This window comes from Pyrenophora tritici-repentis, chromosome 8 (genome assembly GCF_003171515.1).
Source record: "Pyrenophora tritici-repentis strain M4 chromosome 8, whole genome shotgun sequence".
Taxonomy (NCBI): Eukaryota; Fungi; Ascomycota; class Dothideomycetes; order Pleosporales; family Pleosporaceae; genus Pyrenophora; species Pyrenophora tritici-repentis.
In genome coordinates, this window is record NC_089397.1 from 974,917 (window position 1) to 994,886 (window position 19,970).

At 52.4% G+C, this 19,970-nt stretch overlaps 6 protein-coding genes across 6 annotated transcripts; 5 read left to right on the top strand and 1 right to left on the bottom strand.

The window, feature by feature from the left end:
• Positions 1-444: 444 nt before the first annotated feature.
• On the top strand, positions 445-3,984 carry PtrM4_138280 (Ago-hook domain containing protein; the record flags this gene model as incomplete). Its single annotated transcript, XM_001938120.1, has 2 exons — positions 445-799; positions 848-3,984. 2 exons carry the CDS (start codon positions 445-447, stop codon positions 3,982-3,984), a joined length of 3,492 nt encoding a protein of 1,163 aa, XP_001938155.1.
• A 1,333-nt stretch (positions 3,985-5,317) lies between these two features.
• On the top strand, positions 5,318-6,438 carry PtrM4_138290 (Glyco-hydro-62 domain containing protein; the record flags this gene model as incomplete). The annotated part of the gene is made up of 2 exons (XM_001938119.1): positions 5,318-5,678; positions 5,732-6,438. 2 exons carry the CDS (start codon positions 5,318-5,320, stop codon positions 6,436-6,438), a joined length of 1,068 nt encoding a protein of 355 aa, XP_001938154.1.
• A 145-nt stretch (positions 6,439-6,583) lies between these two features.
• PtrM4_138300 (zinc ion binding protein) lies at positions 6,584-8,126 on the bottom strand (the record flags this gene model as incomplete). The annotated part of the gene is made up of 3 exons (XM_066109373.1): positions 6,584-6,637; positions 6,688-7,895; positions 7,949-8,126. 3 exons carry the CDS (start codon positions 8,124-8,126, stop codon positions 6,584-6,586), a joined length of 1,440 nt encoding a protein of 479 aa, XP_065960295.1.
• Positions 8,127-8,746: 620 nt separating this feature from the next.
• PtrM4_138310 (Short-chain alcohol dehydrogenase) lies at positions 8,747-10,188 on the top strand (the record flags this gene model as incomplete). Its single annotated transcript, XM_066109374.1, has 3 exons — positions 8,747-8,779; positions 8,831-9,170; positions 9,221-10,188. The coding sequence occupies 3 exons, from the start codon at positions 8,747-8,749 to the stop codon at positions 10,186-10,188; spliced, it is 1,341 nt and encodes a 446-aa protein (XP_065960296.1).
• A 1,373-nt stretch (positions 10,189-11,561) lies between these two features.
• PtrM4_138320 (TPR repeat, SEL1 subfamily) lies at positions 11,562-13,748 on the top strand (the record flags this gene model as incomplete). The annotated part of the gene is made up of 1 exon (XM_001938116.2): positions 11,562-13,748. One exon carries the CDS (start codon positions 11,562-11,564, stop codon positions 13,746-13,748), a length of 2,187 nt encoding a protein of 728 aa, XP_001938151.2.
• Positions 13,749-15,867: 2,119 nt separating this feature from the next.
• PtrM4_138330 (Dynamin family protein) lies at positions 15,868-18,504 on the top strand (the record flags this gene model as incomplete). The annotated part of the gene is made up of 3 exons (XM_001938115.1): positions 15,868-17,833; positions 17,897-18,109; positions 18,164-18,504. The coding sequence occupies 3 exons, from the start codon at positions 15,868-15,870 to the stop codon at positions 18,502-18,504; spliced, it is 2,520 nt and encodes an 839-aa protein (XP_001938150.1).
• Between the last annotated feature and the right edge of the window lie 1,466 nt (positions 18,505-19,970).

A 19,970-nucleotide genomic window follows, 5' to 3' on the forward strand; every position in this document is an offset into this window, starting at 1 on the left:
TGTTTGCTCACACTGGGCGGCCTACAGCGAATCGAGCCGAGGGAAAGCTCTGTTTACGTTTCGGTGCTGGCATTTCTCACAAGGCTACGTTGCAACAAGTCTCCAAGTGGTGAAGGTATAGTGTTAGTGAGGGAGCGAGCTGCCGATTTCGGTGCCCTCACTCGTCGAGTATATGGTGACTTCTCCCAGACAGACCGGCACACCTTTCTCAGCTGTGATCATCGGCTTGTTCGTCTAGGACGAAGTTTCGGTGAGCGTCACCATCCAGCTATCTATCGAGCCAATTGGCAGTCGTTGAACTTCAACCACTCCACCTACACCCGTCTCCACGACAACAGACCACTGCTCCAAACCACCCAACCACCTCGCGACTGCTCACACCAGCAACACATTTCATTTTTCAGCGACTGCCCTGCAGACGCCGTGATAGCATCCACCTGAACAATGCCCTCGCTCAAAGATCTCAGTTGCGCAATCGAGCTTTCCGAACCCCAAAAGGCACTGGAAGAATTCGGCACCATCTATGGCGATGGATTTGTAGAGACTTTCGTACCTGTACCCAGCAAGCCGCAATCATTTTCGGTCCACCTCACTTCCAACAAGTTCATCGCACCAGGCGTGGCTATCTTTGTATACGTTGACGGTGTCTACCAATGCAACCGCAATAGACAGGACTTGAAACTTCGGAAACCTTCTGATAGCCGCTCTTTGGTCGACTTCAGAGTTCGCCAAAAGGAGGAGAGACAAGGGGATGGCTCGATGATTGCGCGCGAGTGGGCATTTGACAAATTGAACATCAGTAAGTCTGACGGCTGGTCTCTGGAAGACGCCTGCTAACATATCAAAGCATCAGCAGACGATGCACCAAGCCTATGCTCACCAAACATTCTCGAGAACATTGGTTGTATAGAAGTCATCGTGCTGCGGTGCGCGGGTATCCGCAATGCCCAATCTGGTGCGACGATGAACTTCGATGGAGCAGGTGATTACCTTGATCAGCACTTTGGTCTAGATGGGAGCTCGGGGCCCTCGAATGAAAAGTCTATGTACGACGACCGTCTGCCCCTTTTCCATAATTTCGGCAATGGCTTCAGTCCACCACCACCTTTATCCTCCTACCGCCAGCCGTATGTCGAATCGGATGATAGCCGCAAAGCATCGTCATCACGGAACCGCCGCAGCGCTCACGGTGCACAAGGCGTGCCTCCTCAAGCATCTGTCACACATCACACGCAGCTTCGTTCCAGATACACCGAGTCTGTCAGTCCTGGTGCGCGGCGCACGAGCGAAATTTGTCCACCAGGCTTTCAGTATGGTAGCGGTCCTATACCGCGCGACGGAGAGCCGTTCCGACAACGAGCGACAGATGCCAGGACGTCTAAAGTTCCCTTTCAAGATCCTGTCTGGTTGAACGAAGTGATTACTACAGCAGTGAAGCAGGGATTGGAAGAGTCGCGACGGATTGAGGCGCAGTCTGAAGGACGTGCTGGAAAGAAGAAAATTCACTCAGATGTGGACATCAAGAATCACCTACCTGGAGCATGGCCGACATCTCCAGTCGCAGTGACCCCAGAACCGTACAAACGATCTCAGCCAGCGGCTTTCTCTGTGCACGAGCGTGATAGTGATCACGGCTCGAAATGGAACGACTCTCAAGGCGGTTGGAGCCAACATAAGTCGCAAAGCAAAGCCGGCAGTCGCGTTACGTGGAGTGCTGAGCCCTTCTCCGAAACCGATTCCTCAAGTCATCGCGGATGGAAACTGCATGAAGAGACACCTTCAGATTCTTGGGATACAGAAGAGACATGGGCGACCAACAAAGCGCATACTTGGGAGGCTTCCGATCCAGTGAGCCAATCTCAGCCACCAGCTGTTCTGAGTCACTATAATGTGAAGGCCATCCCCCCAATCAATTTGGATACACACAGTCGCCAGCGTTCTAAACTCAGCTCCCAACAACAGAAGTCGCGCTCAAAATCACGTACAAAGCACTCTCGACGAGAACATGGAATCACGTCGTCTTCTTCAGAAGAAACAGGGTACGCATATCTTGAACGGCCTTCAGACTCAGTCGTCTCCTTGAGCAGCTCAGACGAAACTCTTCGGGCATCGCGTTCTCGGACTCATGCACCACTTGGAACAAAAAGCAGGTCTAAGAGCCGTTCTCGGCGTACGAAATCTGCGCAGCGAGACGACGGGCGAAGACCATCACAGGCTTCGCAGTACGCACCCATGGCGCAGCCAGCAGGAACCCATTATGCCGCTGCTTCTCCCATGATCAAACAAGCCACGCCGATTATCATGAACGCGCCAATACATCTGATCCCGACACAAGTACCCTCATGGCAGCCTAGTGTACATCCTCCAAGTCAGGGTCCGCAAGTGTTTGATCCCATACGGAAGCAAAGCAATGCTAGCAATAAATTCCCTCCCCCGTATGCATCATCGCTGAAAGATCTTGTCAATGGTACAGTGGGTGCTGAGCAGCAAGAAAGCCGTTCTGTTTCCTCTTCTAGTTGGGGAAGTGTCAAGAAGACTGGAAGTGTAAAAGATTCATGGGGAAATGATGACGACAAGGAGTCTGGCTGGGGTACTACTGGTACCTCTGGCTGGGAAGAGAAGGAACCAAAACCACAAGGCAAGAATGGCTGGGAAACCACGAACGAGCCTATGAATGAAGGTCAAGCCGATGGCTGGAAAACTCCGAATGAACCTATGAAAGACGATCAAGCGGAGGGCTGGAAAACCCCGAATGAACCTATGAACGACGATCAAACCAATGTCTGGGCCAATACCGACGACATCAACCAAGTTGAAGCCATCGCCTGGGAGACCAAGGATAACAATTGGGTCATGAAGGGCGATGGTGCCAGCATGAAGGATGACGGTGTTCATGCGAAAAATAGCAATTGGGGTATGGAGGACAATAGCGGGGATAAGAACGACGATGGTTGGAGTCCGAAGAACAACTGGGGCGCACCTCAGACACTGAAGAGTGAAGGGGAAAAGGAGAAAGAAGGTACTGTCAACGATGCGACAAGCCTGCGGTCCGCTTCGGAGAACGCCGTCGAAAATCCATTCGTCTCTGAAACACCATGGCAAACCCAGACATGGGACTTTCAGGCCAATAAAGACCATGAAGAAGTTGTCCCATGCAACGACGTCAAGCCAGCTCCGCAGATTCCAGTGGTAGAAACACCCCAAAAGGCTGCTTCAGCATCTCGTCGCTACAGCAACAAGTCCCTATCAAAATACCGCCAACTTCGTAACTCTTCTACGGACCTGACCACCCCAAAGGCGCACTGGCAATTCCCCCCTCCACCATTGTCACACAAACTTCGGACCATCTCCGAAAATCAAACTTACATTGCCCCAAAAGAGCCGCGCTACATCATCCCGGAAAAGATTGCCAGCGAAAAAGGAATTGAGCACCAGGTGCGACCTGGCCCGGCAACCGAGTACGGACATGTAGTGGGTAGGCCAGAGTACATGGATCAACTAGACAAGCCATACGCCGTATTTCGATTCAAGTACCGCAGTCGCTCTATACTTAAAGCACTGTTTGGAGATCAGATATCTGGAGTGGAGAAGCCTCTGCCATCTCGAACTACCGAAATCAAGAAGGAGAAACTCAAACAGGTCCCACAGGATGAGTTGATTGATAAGATGCTCAAGTTGGAGACGAAGCTCAAAGAAGCTCAAAGGTCTAGGGAGAAGAAACACAAGCATGGCCATCGCCACCATGAAGCAGAAAAGGAGGAAGAGAAGGTAACAAAGCCCAGTGATCAAACTGAAGTTATGGCACAGGCCTTGACTGAGGCATGGGTTCAGCATCAGTCTCGCGAACCCAGCGAGAAAGCAAACAGCCAGACTGCAAAATCCACCAGTAAGGAGAAGGGTGAGAACATTGAGAAGAAGGGAAACGCCAATGGGGCATGGTTGCAGAGTGGAAACGATGGATGGGGTAGTAACATCAAATGGTGAATCCAATTCCTTAGTAGCTAGCCTCAACGACGGAGGAAAGAAAGTAGAGAATAGCTCAGGTCGTCCCAGAATCCGGAGAATTTGATCCTCTGCTGCGACGAGTCGGATTTGTGGAGACGATGCTTTGATGCATGGACACTTGGAGTCATGCTGCCCTCCGTTCTCTGGATCGGACGATGAAAAACACGAGCTCTGTAGGCAATAGTTTCCCCCCAAAAATACACCCTAAGCCAAACCTGTTATCCAGCATTCGTTTTCCAATACCCACCTCTCTATGATTCGCGGATAAATATGATACGCGGTTGTATTCAATATTGCCACGTGAGCTTCCACTAGCATGCTCCCGATCTTAGCTAGCACTCAACGCCATCATCACCAAGTAGCTATTAATACTAGTGCGTAAATCCTTCCGGGAGTCTATGCGGTGATCACGATGACAGCTGATGGTGTTGCTACGACTTGGAATAAACTTTGTTACCTATGCAAGAATACGAAGAGCGATCGCGAGATGCGACCACCGGAAGAAGACCGTAATGACCGTAAAGGCTTTGGCATCTTTGACTAAGCACAGCCGGTCCAAATTTTGAGGAGAGGGAATTTTTCAAGCCAAACTTGGGAGGTGTAGTTGCAGCGTCGACGGATGCTCGGGCACCATTAACCCGGTGGCTGCAACTAAGATGAACGCACTCATGCTTTCCCAGGAACGCGCATCCTTAGTAAATGTATGTTGGCACCAGGATGTCAGGTAGGTACCCGTCTGATTAATGTCCTTAATGAAATCATCACGGGAAGTGGGAAGCTGGCCTAGAAGTATGCAGACGAAGTGAACAAGCAAATCAGGTTTTCATCTGCAATGCAAAATATAGTGCAATTCACAAAAGGTAAAAACTTTAGCCTGATTTGTCGCGAACAAGGCTAGTGGCAGCCTTGAAAATACTGCAGGTGGGAGTATAAGTAGCTAAAGCTTATATTTCACACGCAATATAGCGCGATAGTATATTACGTAGATACCTGCCAGGTGAGGGAAGTAGCGTGGACATGGCGTAGCCAAAGGCGAAAAATGCGGGGGGTGGGGAATTTAGATTGTTTTCTCGTTTCCATTTCCGTTGTTCGGCATACCCACGAGCATGCACCCCAGTCCGACAGCCGTATATCCCCCTGTTCGTGTCTTAAGATGGCAGGAATTCTGCCGCGGGAATTGTAAAAAAGATGGGGAGGAGGGGTGGTCATGTGTAGCTGTGTATATAAAGAGATGGATGCGTGATACTGATGGAAGCCGGCACGATTTCGTCTTGCAACTCCTCCCGAAATCACGCCTCGTTTTACATCAACCATGCGGTTCTCCCTCTTCGCCGCCGCGGCATTCGTTGCTTCGGCCGTGGCACGCAGTTTGCCTGTCGATGCACCAGTGACTTTGTCCTCTCGACAAACTAAGCTGCCCAGCTCGTTCAAGTGGTCGAGCAGCGATGTGCTGGTTTCGCCGAAAAAAGATAGCCACAACATAGCTGGTGTCAAGGACCCGTCCATCGTTGAGGTCAACGGCGTGTACCATGTTTTTGCCAGTGGGGCGAGTGATGCAGGATACACGCTTCTGTACTTCAACTTTACAGACTTTAGCAAGGCCAACCAGGCCCCGTTTTACTACCTCGATCAGAGCAAGATTGGTACTGGATACAGGGCTGCTCCCGAAGTGTGTAAGTAACCACCATCACTCGTCTCTTAAAAAAACACGCTAACACACATCCAGTCTACATGAGCTCGCAAAAGCTCTGGTACCTCATCTACCAAAACGGCAATGCAGCTTACAGCACCAACCCGGACATCTCCAACCCAGCCGGCTGGTCCGCACCCCAAGTTTTCTACCCCAACGGCACGCCCGCCACCGTCACAAACAACATCGGAAAGGGCTACTGGGTCGACATGTGGGTCATCTGCGACAGCGCAAACTGTCATCTCTTCAGCTCCGACGACAACGGCCACCTTTACCGCAGCCAAACGCCCGTATCCTCGTTCCCCAAGGGCATGAGCGAGCCCGTCATCGCTATGCAGACCACCAAACCCAACGACCTATACGAAGCGTCCAACGTGTACAGCGTGGGAGGCGGCCAGTACCTGCTGCTGGTTGAGTGCATTGGCGTAAAGTCCTCACCCGGCGGCATCCGCTACTTCAAGTCGTGGACGAGCTCGAATTTGGCGGGGCCGTGGACAGCGTTGGCGGCGACGGAGGCAAATCCCTTCATGGGCGCGGCGAACGTGCAGTTTGCATCGGGGAAGAGCTGGACTGAGTCCTTTAGTCATGGAGAGATTATTAGGACAGTGGTTGATCAGTCCTTGACGATTAAGCCGTGCTCAATGAGGTTTTTGTACCAGGGTATTAGTCCTAGTGCTAATGCGAACTACAACTCACTGCCTTGGACTTTGGGTCTGTTGACTCAGGTGGGTAACTCTTGCTAGGTGGATGCGAGAGGGTTGAAGTAAGGGGGGGGGGAGTTGAGAGAACTGGCAGAGTTCAAGGTCGCTATTGTACACTACAATATTGCTTGCAGTGCTTCTCTCAGCGACGAAGCCATGTATATATGTATATAGCTATGCACGAAATCTATGATTCTAGCTTCATGGTCCCGCAGAGCGAACATGTCCACCACTGTCTCTCCTGCATAAAGGTTAGCAAACATCTTCCTTGTCACATGTGATGACACTTACCATGAAAGTTCCACACTCCAAGCAATTCCAGCCTAACCGCCCCCTCGCAGGTTCAAACGGCGTCGCACCCTGTCCCCTCAACCCAGACTGCGGTGGTGGTCTCGGTAAACTAGGCGCCGTGTGTCCCGATGCGAAGCGCCTGTGTTCAGGTATCGGCTGGGGTGGTTGTTCCAAGCCACAGACCTCGCAAGCAAGGTAGTCGAGTGGATTATGCAGCGTACACTGCGGACATGCCCATTTGTCAGGATCAGTGGGGACAATCAGGGGCTGTGGGACGGGAGATGTACGTGGTGGAGTGGGCGGGAGTTGCTTCCTACGTAGTTGCTCTTCCTCGTCGGATATCAGACGCGAGGAGGGTGTTCTTGTAGACTTTGGTTCCGGCTGCGTTTGTGTTCTGGACGATGACTGTGTGACTAGTCGCGATAGCGGACGGCCTTGTGGAGGATGTGTGGTACTACGTGTCGGGTAAGGCTGAGGTACGGATGAAGTGACCGCGACGTCTCTATTCCTTGACCATGCTAACCCCGATGAATTTTGTGCAGGAGATGCAGTGCGTGAAGGCGGATTACTATCAAACTGCAGACCATTTTGAGGATCCCAGCTTAGTCCCCCGCTGCCAGTCGGCGCGCCTAACCGCTGCATCTCCTCGTCATACATGAGATCCTGCAGTGCTTGCGCAATCGCCCAGTCGTTAGCGTCATCTTGCTCAGCCCTGGTTCGGAATCCATCCTGCTCTTGCTGGTTGACGAGCCTCCCTGCGTCCGAGCTTCCGCTTGCACATCCTTCGGTAATACTGCTTCGACGTGACGCGGCATCGGCGATGACTTTGCGCATATCTATGTCACGTCCGCCAGGCCGCGTACCCCCGAGGCGATGGCCTCCAGAGTTGGAATTGGTAGTGGCCTTGCGCTTCTCGGCGGCTTTCCTCGCCTGTCGGCGCATCTCGTCAAGCGGTATGCGTCTGCCGCCGAGTTTTTGGCCTTGCGACAAGAAGCCTTCACCAGTGTAGCCCTTCATTAGAAGCGATTGATGCTCATCTCGAAGTTCGTTCCAGAGGTTGTTGAAGTCTACATTGTGGGGACCAAAGACAATGTGACAGAGTTCATGCAACAAAGTATCTGTGATCTGCTCCATGGATAGAAATTGCCTAGAGTCATAGTGATATCGCAGTCGAATGAGGATCCTCTCGGTGCGGTTGATATTGAGGCCTTGCAATTATTAGCCATAGCCAAGAGTTAGCAACCAGCCTCATGCTACGTACCTAGTAGCTGAGGCTCGTCCGGCAAGAATTCAGCCAACGTGCCGACTTTCCAACCGCGCTTCCTCATCATGGGCTTGACCATGGATGCAGCCTTGCGAAGCATATGTAGTGCCTCTCCATCCCTGGGCAAATGTTTCAGATGCTCGTAGGCATCGAAATGCGCATCGATCTCCCGCATAGCTCTTACTATTTCCGTTTGTTCGGCGTTGTGCCCTTTGAATGTGTCGCCGCTGTGCTTTTGCAGTGGCGATTATTTCCTCGGATTCACGATGGGTGGCCTAGAGAGAGTGGATATGCGTATCGATACGATGACCTTAAAATAGAAGAAGAAAAGTCCTACTGCAACGGCAAAGAAGCAGGTGGAAGGGAACCCAGAGATTAGTCCAGGAAAGAGGCAAACGACAAGGCCGGCCACGTAAGCAATTCACGCGTCGTATCTCGGTGGTGGACAATAGCAGGGCGGGCCTGAATGAGGGTATGCTAACTCAAAGATAGTATTTACCCGCTGCTATCGTCTAAATAGAGTGGAGGCGATGTGCTGCAGGTCAGTATGTAGGTAAGCGTGTAGGCTCAATAATAGATACGTGGGCACCGAGGGCGTGGTACGACGACAGCGAGCCAGCCGCACTCACGTGGGAGCGTCGTGTAGGATGGTGGCGCGAGTCAGTCGCCAGAGCCTGACGTAGTGTAGTGCACATACGGCCTCGCAACGACTAACTTACCGGAGGCGACGTGCGAAGAGCTGGAGCATCGCGCACTTGCAAGTCACCCCCACACGTTTGCAATATCCGTGACAACATGTCAAGCGACGACCAGCAGTTTCTAGGCGTGGTGAGTGTGAAGGTGGCAGGTGGTTTGCAGCTTTTGCTGACGTAGGTGAAGCTAGCAGAGTACTCCAAAGATGTCCGCACCTTTACCGGATCGATATGGGATGCAACGGATGCGCATTTTGCCCATGTAGCTGGATACATCAAGAAGAGCCTTCCTGAAGGATGGCTTCCGGAACGCGCACGACCACGTCCACCCCCTCCATCCCCGCACACCATCACTGGCACATACTTGCATCGCCTCCAACACTGGGTATCTGAGAACCGGGCGTTGACGGCTGCGATTGTCGCCTTCTTTGGCACAGGAGGCTTTCTTGTCTGGAGAGAACGAAGAAACTACAACCGCAAGAGGCGAGCGCGGAAAGCGAGCAATGGGGCACGAACGGAGGTTGTTGGTGAGCATCAGACATGCACTGGGTATATGGAAAGATTCTGACTATAGTAGTTCTTGCTGGGCCTCCCAACTCGCCCATCGTCCGATCGCTATCCCTCGACCTAGAACGACGCGGCTTTATTGTATATATTATATGCTCTAGTATGGACGAAGAGCAGCAAGTGTTGAGCGAGTCGAGGGCAGATGTGCGGCCGCTGCATCTGGACGTGGTGGATACCATGGGCACGCAGGACGCCATTGACCGTTTCAACGCTCTTCTCGCAAAGCCGCACGTCGCCTTCTCGGGGGCAACCCCGCACAACCTCCACCTCAGCGGTGTCATACTGGTGCCTGACCTCATTTATCCTACTGGCCCCGTGGAAACAGTGACCCCTGAGCTTTGGTCTGATGCCCTGAACGCCAAGGTACTCAACACTATCGCTGTCACGCAGGCACTACTGCCTACAGTCTGTGAGTTCAAATCACGCGTCTTGATGGTCACACCCAGCATCATTGCATCATTGCGGCCGCCATTTCACAGCGTAGAAACTACCATTGTAAGTGCCCTCGAGGGTTTCCTGGCCTCGCTCCGCGCTGAGCTGGGGACCCTGGGCATTGAGGTGCTGCAATTTCATCTAGGGACGTTTGATTTCACCAACGTGGGGCTCAAACAGCATCTCCCGACTAGATCGATCGCCAGTCCTGTTGCTTGGCCAGCAACAACAAGGGCCTTGTATGCGAGCAACTTTGAAGCCCAGACACGGGTCGCGCAAAACCGGGGACTGTTAAGCCAGAGCGGAAGCTCACTTCGGGAGTTACATAATGGCGTGTTCGACGCCCTCACACAAAAGCGGCCGCGAAAAGTATGGCGAGTAGGGCGCGGGAGTGTCACATATGACCTGGTGGGCAACTGGGTGCCATCTGGGCTCGTAGGATGGATGATGGGACTACAACGTGTATCCCTCGACAAGGCGTCGAAGCCAAAGCTAGAGGATAGCGTGCAACTACAAGCGTGGGAAAGAGTTGATGCGATCGCTTAGCTGGCCTAAAGGCACTTGATGGGGGCAACGTCATAAAGGGACTGTGCCGGCGGGAGAGACGAACGGGGCCGTAGCATCGGCATCGATACGGAGATTCGCAGCGCACAGTTGCCGCTTCGGGTGCAATGGAGCGACATTCTGTGGTCACAAGACAGGAGCATACTCGCCATTCAATAGTGGCATATTCGCCGTTGGACGCTGGTGTGGTCGTCATTCGACGGCTGCAGGTACGAGGGCTTTTGCCCCTTGGGGATATACTTCAGCTAGTTTCCCCTGCATTGTTAGATTGGAAGCCCAGGCTCGCGGGTTGACGGCAGTCCAGTCAGTCGTCGAGGTATAGTTGGACAGGATTATGGGAGTCATCTCACCTCTTTGACAAGAAGCGTTACAAGAACAGTGGTTCGCAGAATGGGCAGCATTTTAATGAGCAGCGTTCTGGAACATGTTCTGCTCCACAATGTGCCGGCAGCAAATGAAGTGACGGCGGGCATGTGCCACTCTATTGACGGGCGCCGCCCAAAGGGGAACCGGAGCCGAGGGCGAATAGGGATCCATGAAAGTCATTAGTGAAACGAGGCAGCTGTCAGGCCGGAGATGGGGCATGTTTGGTGGTGATGGTGTGAAGGGGAAACATGGCGCGGCCATGGTGAAAAACAAAAGGCCATATGTGCAGAAGATGTAATCATGGCGGGAAGCATGAGGCTCGTGTACATATGACAAGTATGACAGGCGGCCAATTGATGTGCTGCTGCACTGGTGGTGCATCATGGTGGAGACTGGTGTGCGTCGTGTTAGACCGACGGCGCAGTGGCCACAACGTCGTCGATGCAGGGCACCAAGGCCTGGTAGCGCGCCCGATTGGGTGGGCAGGGACAGCAGGGACAACAGGGAGAATGCTAGACACGCAGCAGGTTCCACATGGTTTCAGGAGGTCTAAGTTTGGCTATTATTGCCTGCGGTCAAGCTAGAGTCGCCATAGAACATCGCGAGGCCCCAAGTGAATTGCTGCCTCAGTGCTGTGCCAGTCAGTCCCCTCACTCGACGCTTGCTGTCGTATCCGCTCCTTCGCGCTGCACCCCCCAATAATCGCCATCGCCATCGCCCATCGCCGACTTGTTGCCTTTCCATGCCCCAACGCACACGACCAACACGCCAACACAGCCATTCGCGCCTTGCCCCAAACCTGACACAGCCACTCTTCCGCATCGCGCATTCTGTAAGAGTCCTTCGCATTCGCACTTGTCCGATTGCCGTTTCCCGTCTGCCGCTTGCGCGCATGACAGCCCGGCGTCATATCCCGTCCGCCGCCGCCGCTTCCATGAGCCATCCTTGCTGAAGACGACCATCACTGCCGTCAGCCCTTCACCTTCACCATGGCCAACAAACCACAACGACCAGGCGGTCTCGATCTGCGCTCCCACTCGTTCGAACCTCCCCAATTCCCCAACTCGACTCTCGGCAGCAATCCCAACGCCAGCATGAGCAACCTGTCCCTCATGTCCGACCTGCCCAGTCCGCGCACCGGCGAAGCACCTCCCGCACTCTCTCCTCTGGACGCTCTCGCCCTCCAGGGACGACTTCTCGCAAAGCGCTTCGAGCAGCAGGACAAGGCCGGTCGTCGCCTCAGTCGACTGGCGCCACTCACCATCCAGAATGAGTTCGGCAATCGCTCCGGCTACTTTTCATCCATGTCCAGCTCGACTGTCAACTCTCCCAATGAAGAGGCCGGCCCCGTCAGGTCACCTCAACCACAGCCGTCTCCCCGCCAGGATGCTCATGAGAGGCACAAGTCGTGCTACCCGCAGTTTGGCAACGAGGAGCCCGAGCCGCAATTCGCCCTCGGCCCTCTCCAGAGTCCAATGGCTACCATTGTGGAAGCAAGCCCTGCCACCCCACCCCAGGGCTATTTCGACATACCCAGGTCGCACTCGCCCGATTCAGTCGAGCCTCACTTTGGTCTCCGTGAAGCCACGCCCATCAGTCCCCACGTGCCGCAACCCACTTCGCACATGTTCCTCAGTCCACAGAGGAAGCCATCAGTCGAGTCGCAGCATCGCTCGCAGCCACGCTCTAACCTCCTCCCCCCGAGATCATCCAGCTCCATACACTCCAATCGCTCTCCACGACTGTCGCCGAGCATGAGGTCTGTCACCGGAGACAGTTATGGTGATGTCGAGGACATGTCGCTCAGCGGGTCGTATGACTCGATCCACCAGAACCGTAACTTGTCTCCTAGCTCTAGCGTATCCAGGGCGCACTCTCCCTTTGCCCACCCTGGAGCATCTGCAATGGCACGATCGCCGTCGGCCGCATCCGACTACTCTCAAAACGGTTCCATCCTCCCGCGCCCGTCCTACAACTTCTCACGACCCATGAGCCGACAGAGCGCTCGCCCATCATTGGACGCAAGGTCGAACGGTGGGCCATCGCGCCAACCATCGCAGGAAAGTGTCAACATGAGGCCTTCCTTTGACAGTCCACTCCGACGACAGGACTCGGGCGATAGCCCTACTAACCATTATGCCAACGATACTATCCACACGCCAGTCAGCATGGCGAGCGAGGACTTCCGCAGATCAGGCGACTTCAACAGCAACCCGGCTCCCTCCTACACATACACAAAGTTCAATCTTCCTCGAGGCAGGCCCGTCGACCGACGATCTGTTGGCGTTGAAGATTTCTTCAAGAGGGAAATCAAGTGGGACCAGGAAAACCAGCCCGGTAAGGCCCAGACGCGTCCGCCTTCGCCAGAATCACCACCCCGTTCGTTTGATCAAGCACGACTACAACGACCAAGTACAGACCATGGAGCGCCCTCCCTCACTTCTAGCAATAGTACTATCCGCGCACGGACTGCCGGGTCTACTGCTGAAGTCACTGCCCAACAACACTGCGACATGGGTCTTGAGCTTCATGAGGCCGGCGAACTCCTCAAGTCTACCTACCACCTTCGTCTCGCAGCCCGAGCTGGCCTTCCGGAGGCCATGTTCTGGTACGGTCTAGCTTGCCGACATGGCTGGGGTATGCGTGAGAACAAGGCCGAGGCATTACAGTGGCTGCGACGCGCCGTCGACTCTGGCCAGCTTGAGGTTGCCGATGACGAAGACCAAGACAAGCAAGGGCAACTGACCGACCTCACGAAGAAGAAGAAGCACCGTGCCCAGTATGCCGTGGCCATCTATGAGCTGGGCAAGTGCTATGGAAACGGATGGGGCGCTCCTACCGACAAGTCCCTTGCGCTTCGCTGCTACGAAATTGCCGGTAACTGGGGCGATGCTGATGCTCTCGTTGAAGCTGGCTACTGCTATGCTGAGGGAGTTGGTTGCAAAAAGAATATGAAGAAGGCTGCCAAGTTCTACCGTGCAGCCGAGGCCAAGGGTGTCAGCATGGTCGGCAACAGCTGGATCTACAAAGACAAATACATGGACGACGACTCCACCACCTCTGATGCTCGCTCAGTCCGCTCTGGCCGTTCGGCAACCAAGGACCATTCTGAGAAGAAGCCTCGCGACAAGAGCAGGACCCGTACCATCTTCGGTCGCAAGAAGAGCTCTGCTTGATCACCTACCTCCTTGTATATGTGTCCACGACTTTTTTTCCTTATGCGTTTGGCGACGGCGTCCGGGCTTAGCGACGGGAAGGCTGATCTTGCATATACCCTGGAGCATCTTTCCCGGCCCATTTCCCCTTCGGCTTGGTCCAAAACTCTGATTTCCTTCCGTTCATTTCCTTACGTTTAGTTCGCTACATTCACGATACCTGCCTGGTGCACGGCCTGGCACCTACTTTTGCGCTTTGATTGTTTTTTGCGCTTGGATCGAACTCGTCGATATATCGGCACACCACTCACATCTTTCCTTTTTTTCCTGTTCGTTTCTATATGTTGTTTTGTTTCCTTTGTTTATACCACAGTTTGCCCGAGGGCAATTTCCTTTCTTTCTGTTGCGGACTGAGGTCCTCATGTACGTAAATCTAATTTCGGTACTGGTGTACTGGCTTGTGGTGGGATAGGCTGTCGCGTCTCGTCAGCGGGATGCCTGACTTCTCCTTATTGTACTAGGGTAACGCTTTTGTGCATATGGATGGGTTTCAATCAGAATCAGCATTTGCTGTAGATTGCTGGGTGTATGTGTATACCAGGCTAGCTCTACAGTGGGTAGAATGCAAACATTGCAAGACGCGAACTTGTTCCCGTTACATATCTTCCTTGTTGATCATGTTGAACTTCAGACTTGACTTGGCTAACACAACCAGCTTTGATTTGTCAAAAGTCAAGTGTCTGTCGCAAGGACTACTCAGAACATTACAACCACTACTGACTTGTAAACTACACCAGAACCTCCGCAAATTCGAATTCCCCCCCTTAATCATGTTTCAGCCACAATTCCATTCCTTCTCCCGATTTCAGTACTTCTTTACAAAACACATATACAAATCTCCTTACTGCAGTTTGACGGCTCTCTCGCATCAGTCTCTTGGTACGAAAACCAAATGGTCAGCTTCTTTCCTATTCCCATAATGCCTTCCTCGCCTACTCACGACTCGCGGAAGAAACTGCCTTGAGTGGAAGTTACCAGATTGGTAGTTAACCAAATTGGGATGCGGCTCAGGAATGATAATTGACAGGGTAATTCAGTACATGCGTGCATGTAGAGAGTAGCCGACGTTATAGCAAACCGCTCCATTGTCACGTGGAAAGAAGCATCTGTGCTCTGTAACGATGTGCTCCCCGAGTTCTGTTGTCACGTCGCGCCTGCCAGTATACTTGATGTGAAGAGCTATGACGAATGCGCACTAGCCCCAATCAGCACGATATCCCAACCACCATGCGCGGGGCAGGAAAGGGGCCTTCCTCCAACATGCACACGCAACATTCCCAAAATCCAGTCCGGCTCGCACGGCACAGGAGATACTTGTTCGGTTTCTTTTCTATTCTTGCTAGCGCCGGGAATGCTGCCACTGCTGCGATGATGGGAGGCGCCGTGGTTGCCGTGCCGCACTCAGGTTGACGCCTCTTGTTTCAATGCATACTTTTTCTCCCTGCACCTCACCAATCATGGCTCAATGAGCCCCGGAGGATTTTCTTGGTTGGTAGGGCTGGCTGGCGTGTATCAGCCCCGCTGCGTACTCCATCCTTTATGTTTCTCGTTTCTCGTTTCCATCACACTGAACGTTTGGGGTCGCAGGAGGCCGGCCATGCAATAACGATATGCATACTGACAAAAGCCATGTTTAGTTATATCACCGGTGGACTTTACAACGGAATTGGCCAGAGTCGTTGAAGGAGCTTGAAGCTTGCCCGTAATGAGACCGTGGCGTCTCGCCAGCATTCAACCATCCGGTGTTTGGGGCTGTGTATGCAGAGTTTATGTAGAGTTCGATTGGAACATAACAATCGTGGAGTCGAATGAAGATGTTCGCGCTCTGTAGGTTATCACATACGTGCAGCATCTGGGACGGAAGCGGTCTCACGGCATGATCTTCTTCAAGAAGGTGATAACTTCAGGTAAGACTCTTCGAATACATCTCTTGATATAAAACGCCTCTATCGCATGTGCAGAAATAGTACAACTCTCACTCTCTATCTTTCCGACTGTCAACTTTTACAAAAACATACATTCGACGCCACTTTACCAGGCTGGTTCTGGTTACTGAAATCTTACTCTTACCTATCCTGTCATGCAGCCATCATCACCAACATCACCAGTATTCTCTGAGGCCGCTTCGAAGACCGAAACTATGGCGCAGCAAGGAACGAGCACGCTTGAGCAGCTCCAAACGCCACAGCAAGTCGAACTACTCGACAAAATTGACGAGCTCCGCCACCAAGGGCTAGGGCACCATGGAATCAGCTTGCCTCAGCTGATCGTCTGTGGAGACCAGTCTTCCGGTAAGAGCTCACTCCTTGAGGGACTCACTCATCTTCGGTTCCCTACCAAGGAGGGCATGTGTACTACGTTTGCAACCGAAGTGGTGCTTAGAAGAGAACCGGATATTGAGATCTCATGCACCATCACACCTGGCAAATCGAGATCGCCCACTGAGCGACGCGAGTTGGCGAAATTCAAGCGTACTTTTCCGTCCCGCGAAAGCTTCCTGTTCGAGTCTGTGACGGAACAGGCAAAGGAACAGATGGAACGCGGCGCCAGGTCAAGCCGTGTATCCATTTTCGAAGATGTCCTACGCGTTCGCTACTCTGGCCCCGAGCTTCCCTCTTTGACTATTGTAGATTTGCCTGGACTGTTCGAGACGGAGCTTGGTGGTGGCAGTGGTGCGGAGAGAGTTGCCGAGTTGGTGACAAGCTATATGCGCGATGACAAGTCCATCATACTTGCAGTGGTAGTTGCAGACAACGATCCAGAGAACCAAAAGGTCTTCAGATATCTCAAAGACTTTGATTCGACTGGCGCACGTACGCTTGGCATCGTTACGAAGCCAGACAAAGTTGAGCGGGGAGGCGATAACGAGAAAGAGATGATGAGGCTTGTGAAGAATCAAAAGCTTCCACTGAAGCATCGGTGGCATGCTGTGCGCAACCGAAGCTACGCAACAAAAGACCAAACACCCGCAGAACGCGACGAGGCCGAGCGCATCTTCTTCAGCAATGGCGTTTGGGCGTCTTTCCCATCACAAGACGTTGGTATTGCAGCTCTCCGAGTGAAGCTATCCCAAGTTCTCTTAGAACACATTGGAAGGGAATTGCCAGAGCTCATTACAGCCGTCCAAAGCTCGATACAGACCACTGAGGTCGGTCTGAAAGCGTTGGGTCCGGTTCGCGACACGGCAGAACAACAGCGCAGCTATTTGATGGGCCATGCGCAGAGATTCCAAACGCTTACAAATGATGCGCTCAGGGGTATCTATAGCAATCCTTTCTTTGCGCTATCATCACTAGACGAACCAGCGACAACAAGACTGCGTACAGAAGTGCAAAATCTGAATATGGCATTTGCTCAGACGATGTACGTCAAGGGCCATACCTGGAACATCGGATCTACACACGGCTCTTCAGCTCCCGTACCTTCTGACAATTACTCGCAAGCTTTTCTGGAATACAACAATGAGTTCGACAAACCAGAAGTCATCAGTCGCGAAGATCTCAACTCACATATTGGCGAGCTTGTCAGGCAAAGTCGACCTTCAGGGCTACCTTCGCTCGTAAACCCGCTGGTCATTGGGGATTTATTTAAGCAACAGTCCCAGCATTGGTGTAAACATGCCAAGCACCATCTTCAACGTGTATTCAAGGCCGTGACTGCCTACGTTGAGGAAGCGCTGGGATCACTAATGGATCCGTACACATGCAGCATGCTGATGCTCAAGCAGGTCCGCCCAGAGCTAGACAGGCGCTGGCGTAGCGTCGAAGCCAAATTGGAAGAGCTTCTAGTGCCTTATACCGAGCAGGATCCTGTCACGTACGATCCAAGCTTTGTATACCAAGTCGAAGAACTACGAGCTGCCCGTTACGCTAGCAAGACGAAAGTCCAGGCTGGTGGTCCAGCAAGTGCCTCGGTGCCGTTTGTCTTTGGCGCTGGCGATGATGCCCAGAACTATAGGCAGTCTGCCGAACATCTCTTGACGGAGTCTATCGACAACTATGCGAACTCTGAGATTCTTGATCTCATGCAAACTTACTACAAGGCCAGTATACCTGCCACTTGGAAAACAATTACATACATACTAACTATCCCATAGAGCGCATTATCAGTCTTCATCAGCAACATTGCCACCCTTGGAATCGAGAATTGTTTGATCAAGGATCTCTCTGCAATATTCTCTCCGACTCTGACTGCAGGCATGGACGACGACAAGTTATCCGCCATTGCCTCTGAGTCTGAAGACATACGCCATGAACGTGCTACTCTGAAACATAAGCTCAGTGTCTTGGAATCAGGCAAACAAGTCTTGTTCGAGCACATTGGTAAGACATCAAGGAAACGCTACTCCTGCTACCCTTTCTGACATCTTATCTTAGCAATGCGTCCCACCATTCGGACAACCACAAAGCCAGCTACTACTAGCCTCCGATCCAGCATGACCCCCAGTCGGTCCCGCACACAAAACTCGCGACAAGATGAGCAGGAAAGAAGGGATGCCACACCCGACGCTGAGGACGAATTATCGCGCCAGCTTGACAACCTCGTTGTGACGCCACCCTCACCTGCGTCTGCACTTGTGCGGTCTCGGCCCCGAGTCGATTCTGGGACTGGGACGCCGACGCCGAAGAAGCAAGGTAGAAGGAGGTCACCGTTTGGATGGCCGCCTAAGTATGACGTTCCTAGGGCGACAGTCGAAGATGCTTCTGATGATGATTGAAGGTGGTTTGTGAGGAGCGTAGCAGTACATACACGTGATGTTGTGGAAATGAACTATGATCTTTTTGTCTCATCTTAACCTTGCAACCACTTACATCCCACATGTTCGTATCGAAAACCTCCGCCGTTGCAGGCACCGAAAAAAAGAAGCTTGGTCATTCGGAAGATAAAAAAACAGTTATTGGTCATGTGTAAGAGAAAACAGAAAAAGTACTTCCAACCTCCGACCACACATGTTCACGCACCACCACAGTAACCATCACACCCATTACACGCCATCACCCATCACCCATCACCCAAACCTAGCACAAACACACTAAGAAACAAAAACTCATACAAACCCTCCACACCCTCCCCAACCGCAGTTCAACCGACCCTGCCCAAACCGAACCGAACCGAGACCAGCAAAACCCTGCGCTCCACTGCTCTCCCCTCCCCACCACACCGGAAAGAAAAAAATTAATCGCTTGCAATCCACACACACACACACACACACACACACACACACACAACGGCGGCCTCACCTCGGTGCTAACCCCACGCCACAACCCGCCCATCGCGCTCAGCCATTGCGTCATTGCAAAACCAAGGACTTGCGCGTCCTGGAATCAAGCTTTTTTGGGGAGGGGGCAGCTGCGACGCAGCAGGGTGTTTTTTGAGCTTACATGGTTTAGGGCTGGGTCTGGAATTGGGACTGTAACGTTGTTTTGTGGAGGAGGGTGTGGTGCGGATGTATCGGGTCGGGTTGGGTAAGATGTCGGAGGTGGGAGTGGCTGTGCTGTTGTATAGGTACTTTACAGTGTACCAGTGTGAGGTGTAATCACATGATATGTGTAGGTTATCGTAGAGGATCGTATCGTTTCTTTTGATTAAAGTGACTAGAAAAGTTGACGACACGTGATGTGTTCCTGGATACATTATACAGTACATACTGTAGCCGCGCTCCCCGCCTTTGGGTCGATTCAAAGGGCTTGATCTGGTTGGGCTAATGTACTCAGTGAAGACAAGGCTAGCTCGTGCACTACATGACACTGTACCTACATATGGTGGTGTGATGTGGGGATGATGAATATTGAAATTGCGATGCGGAAGTTTCAGCGAGATGGACGTCATAATTGCCTTTGTAGGTATCCATGTGGTAGTTGATTTGCTTGGCTCAGTGGGGGCTGTTGGATTTATTGTATTATGAGAGTCAGAGTCATACATGGTGCTTGTGTGGAGTTTGTTCGAGCAAGACGTGTTGATTGTGGATATCGTTCTGAAGTTCTGTACCCGGAGTTTTCCCGATGGGTGATTGAAGGCCGAGCGTGAGTATACTGAGTTTTGGTACAAGGATAATACCTACGTCGTTTTTACTTACAGCACCGAAAGCCTGTTATCAGTAACCCGTGATTCTCTATAGTTCCACCGTCTAACCTTCCTTCTGCTGTTTCACTTAGCTCATAATGACGTGGTGAATCTCGTATT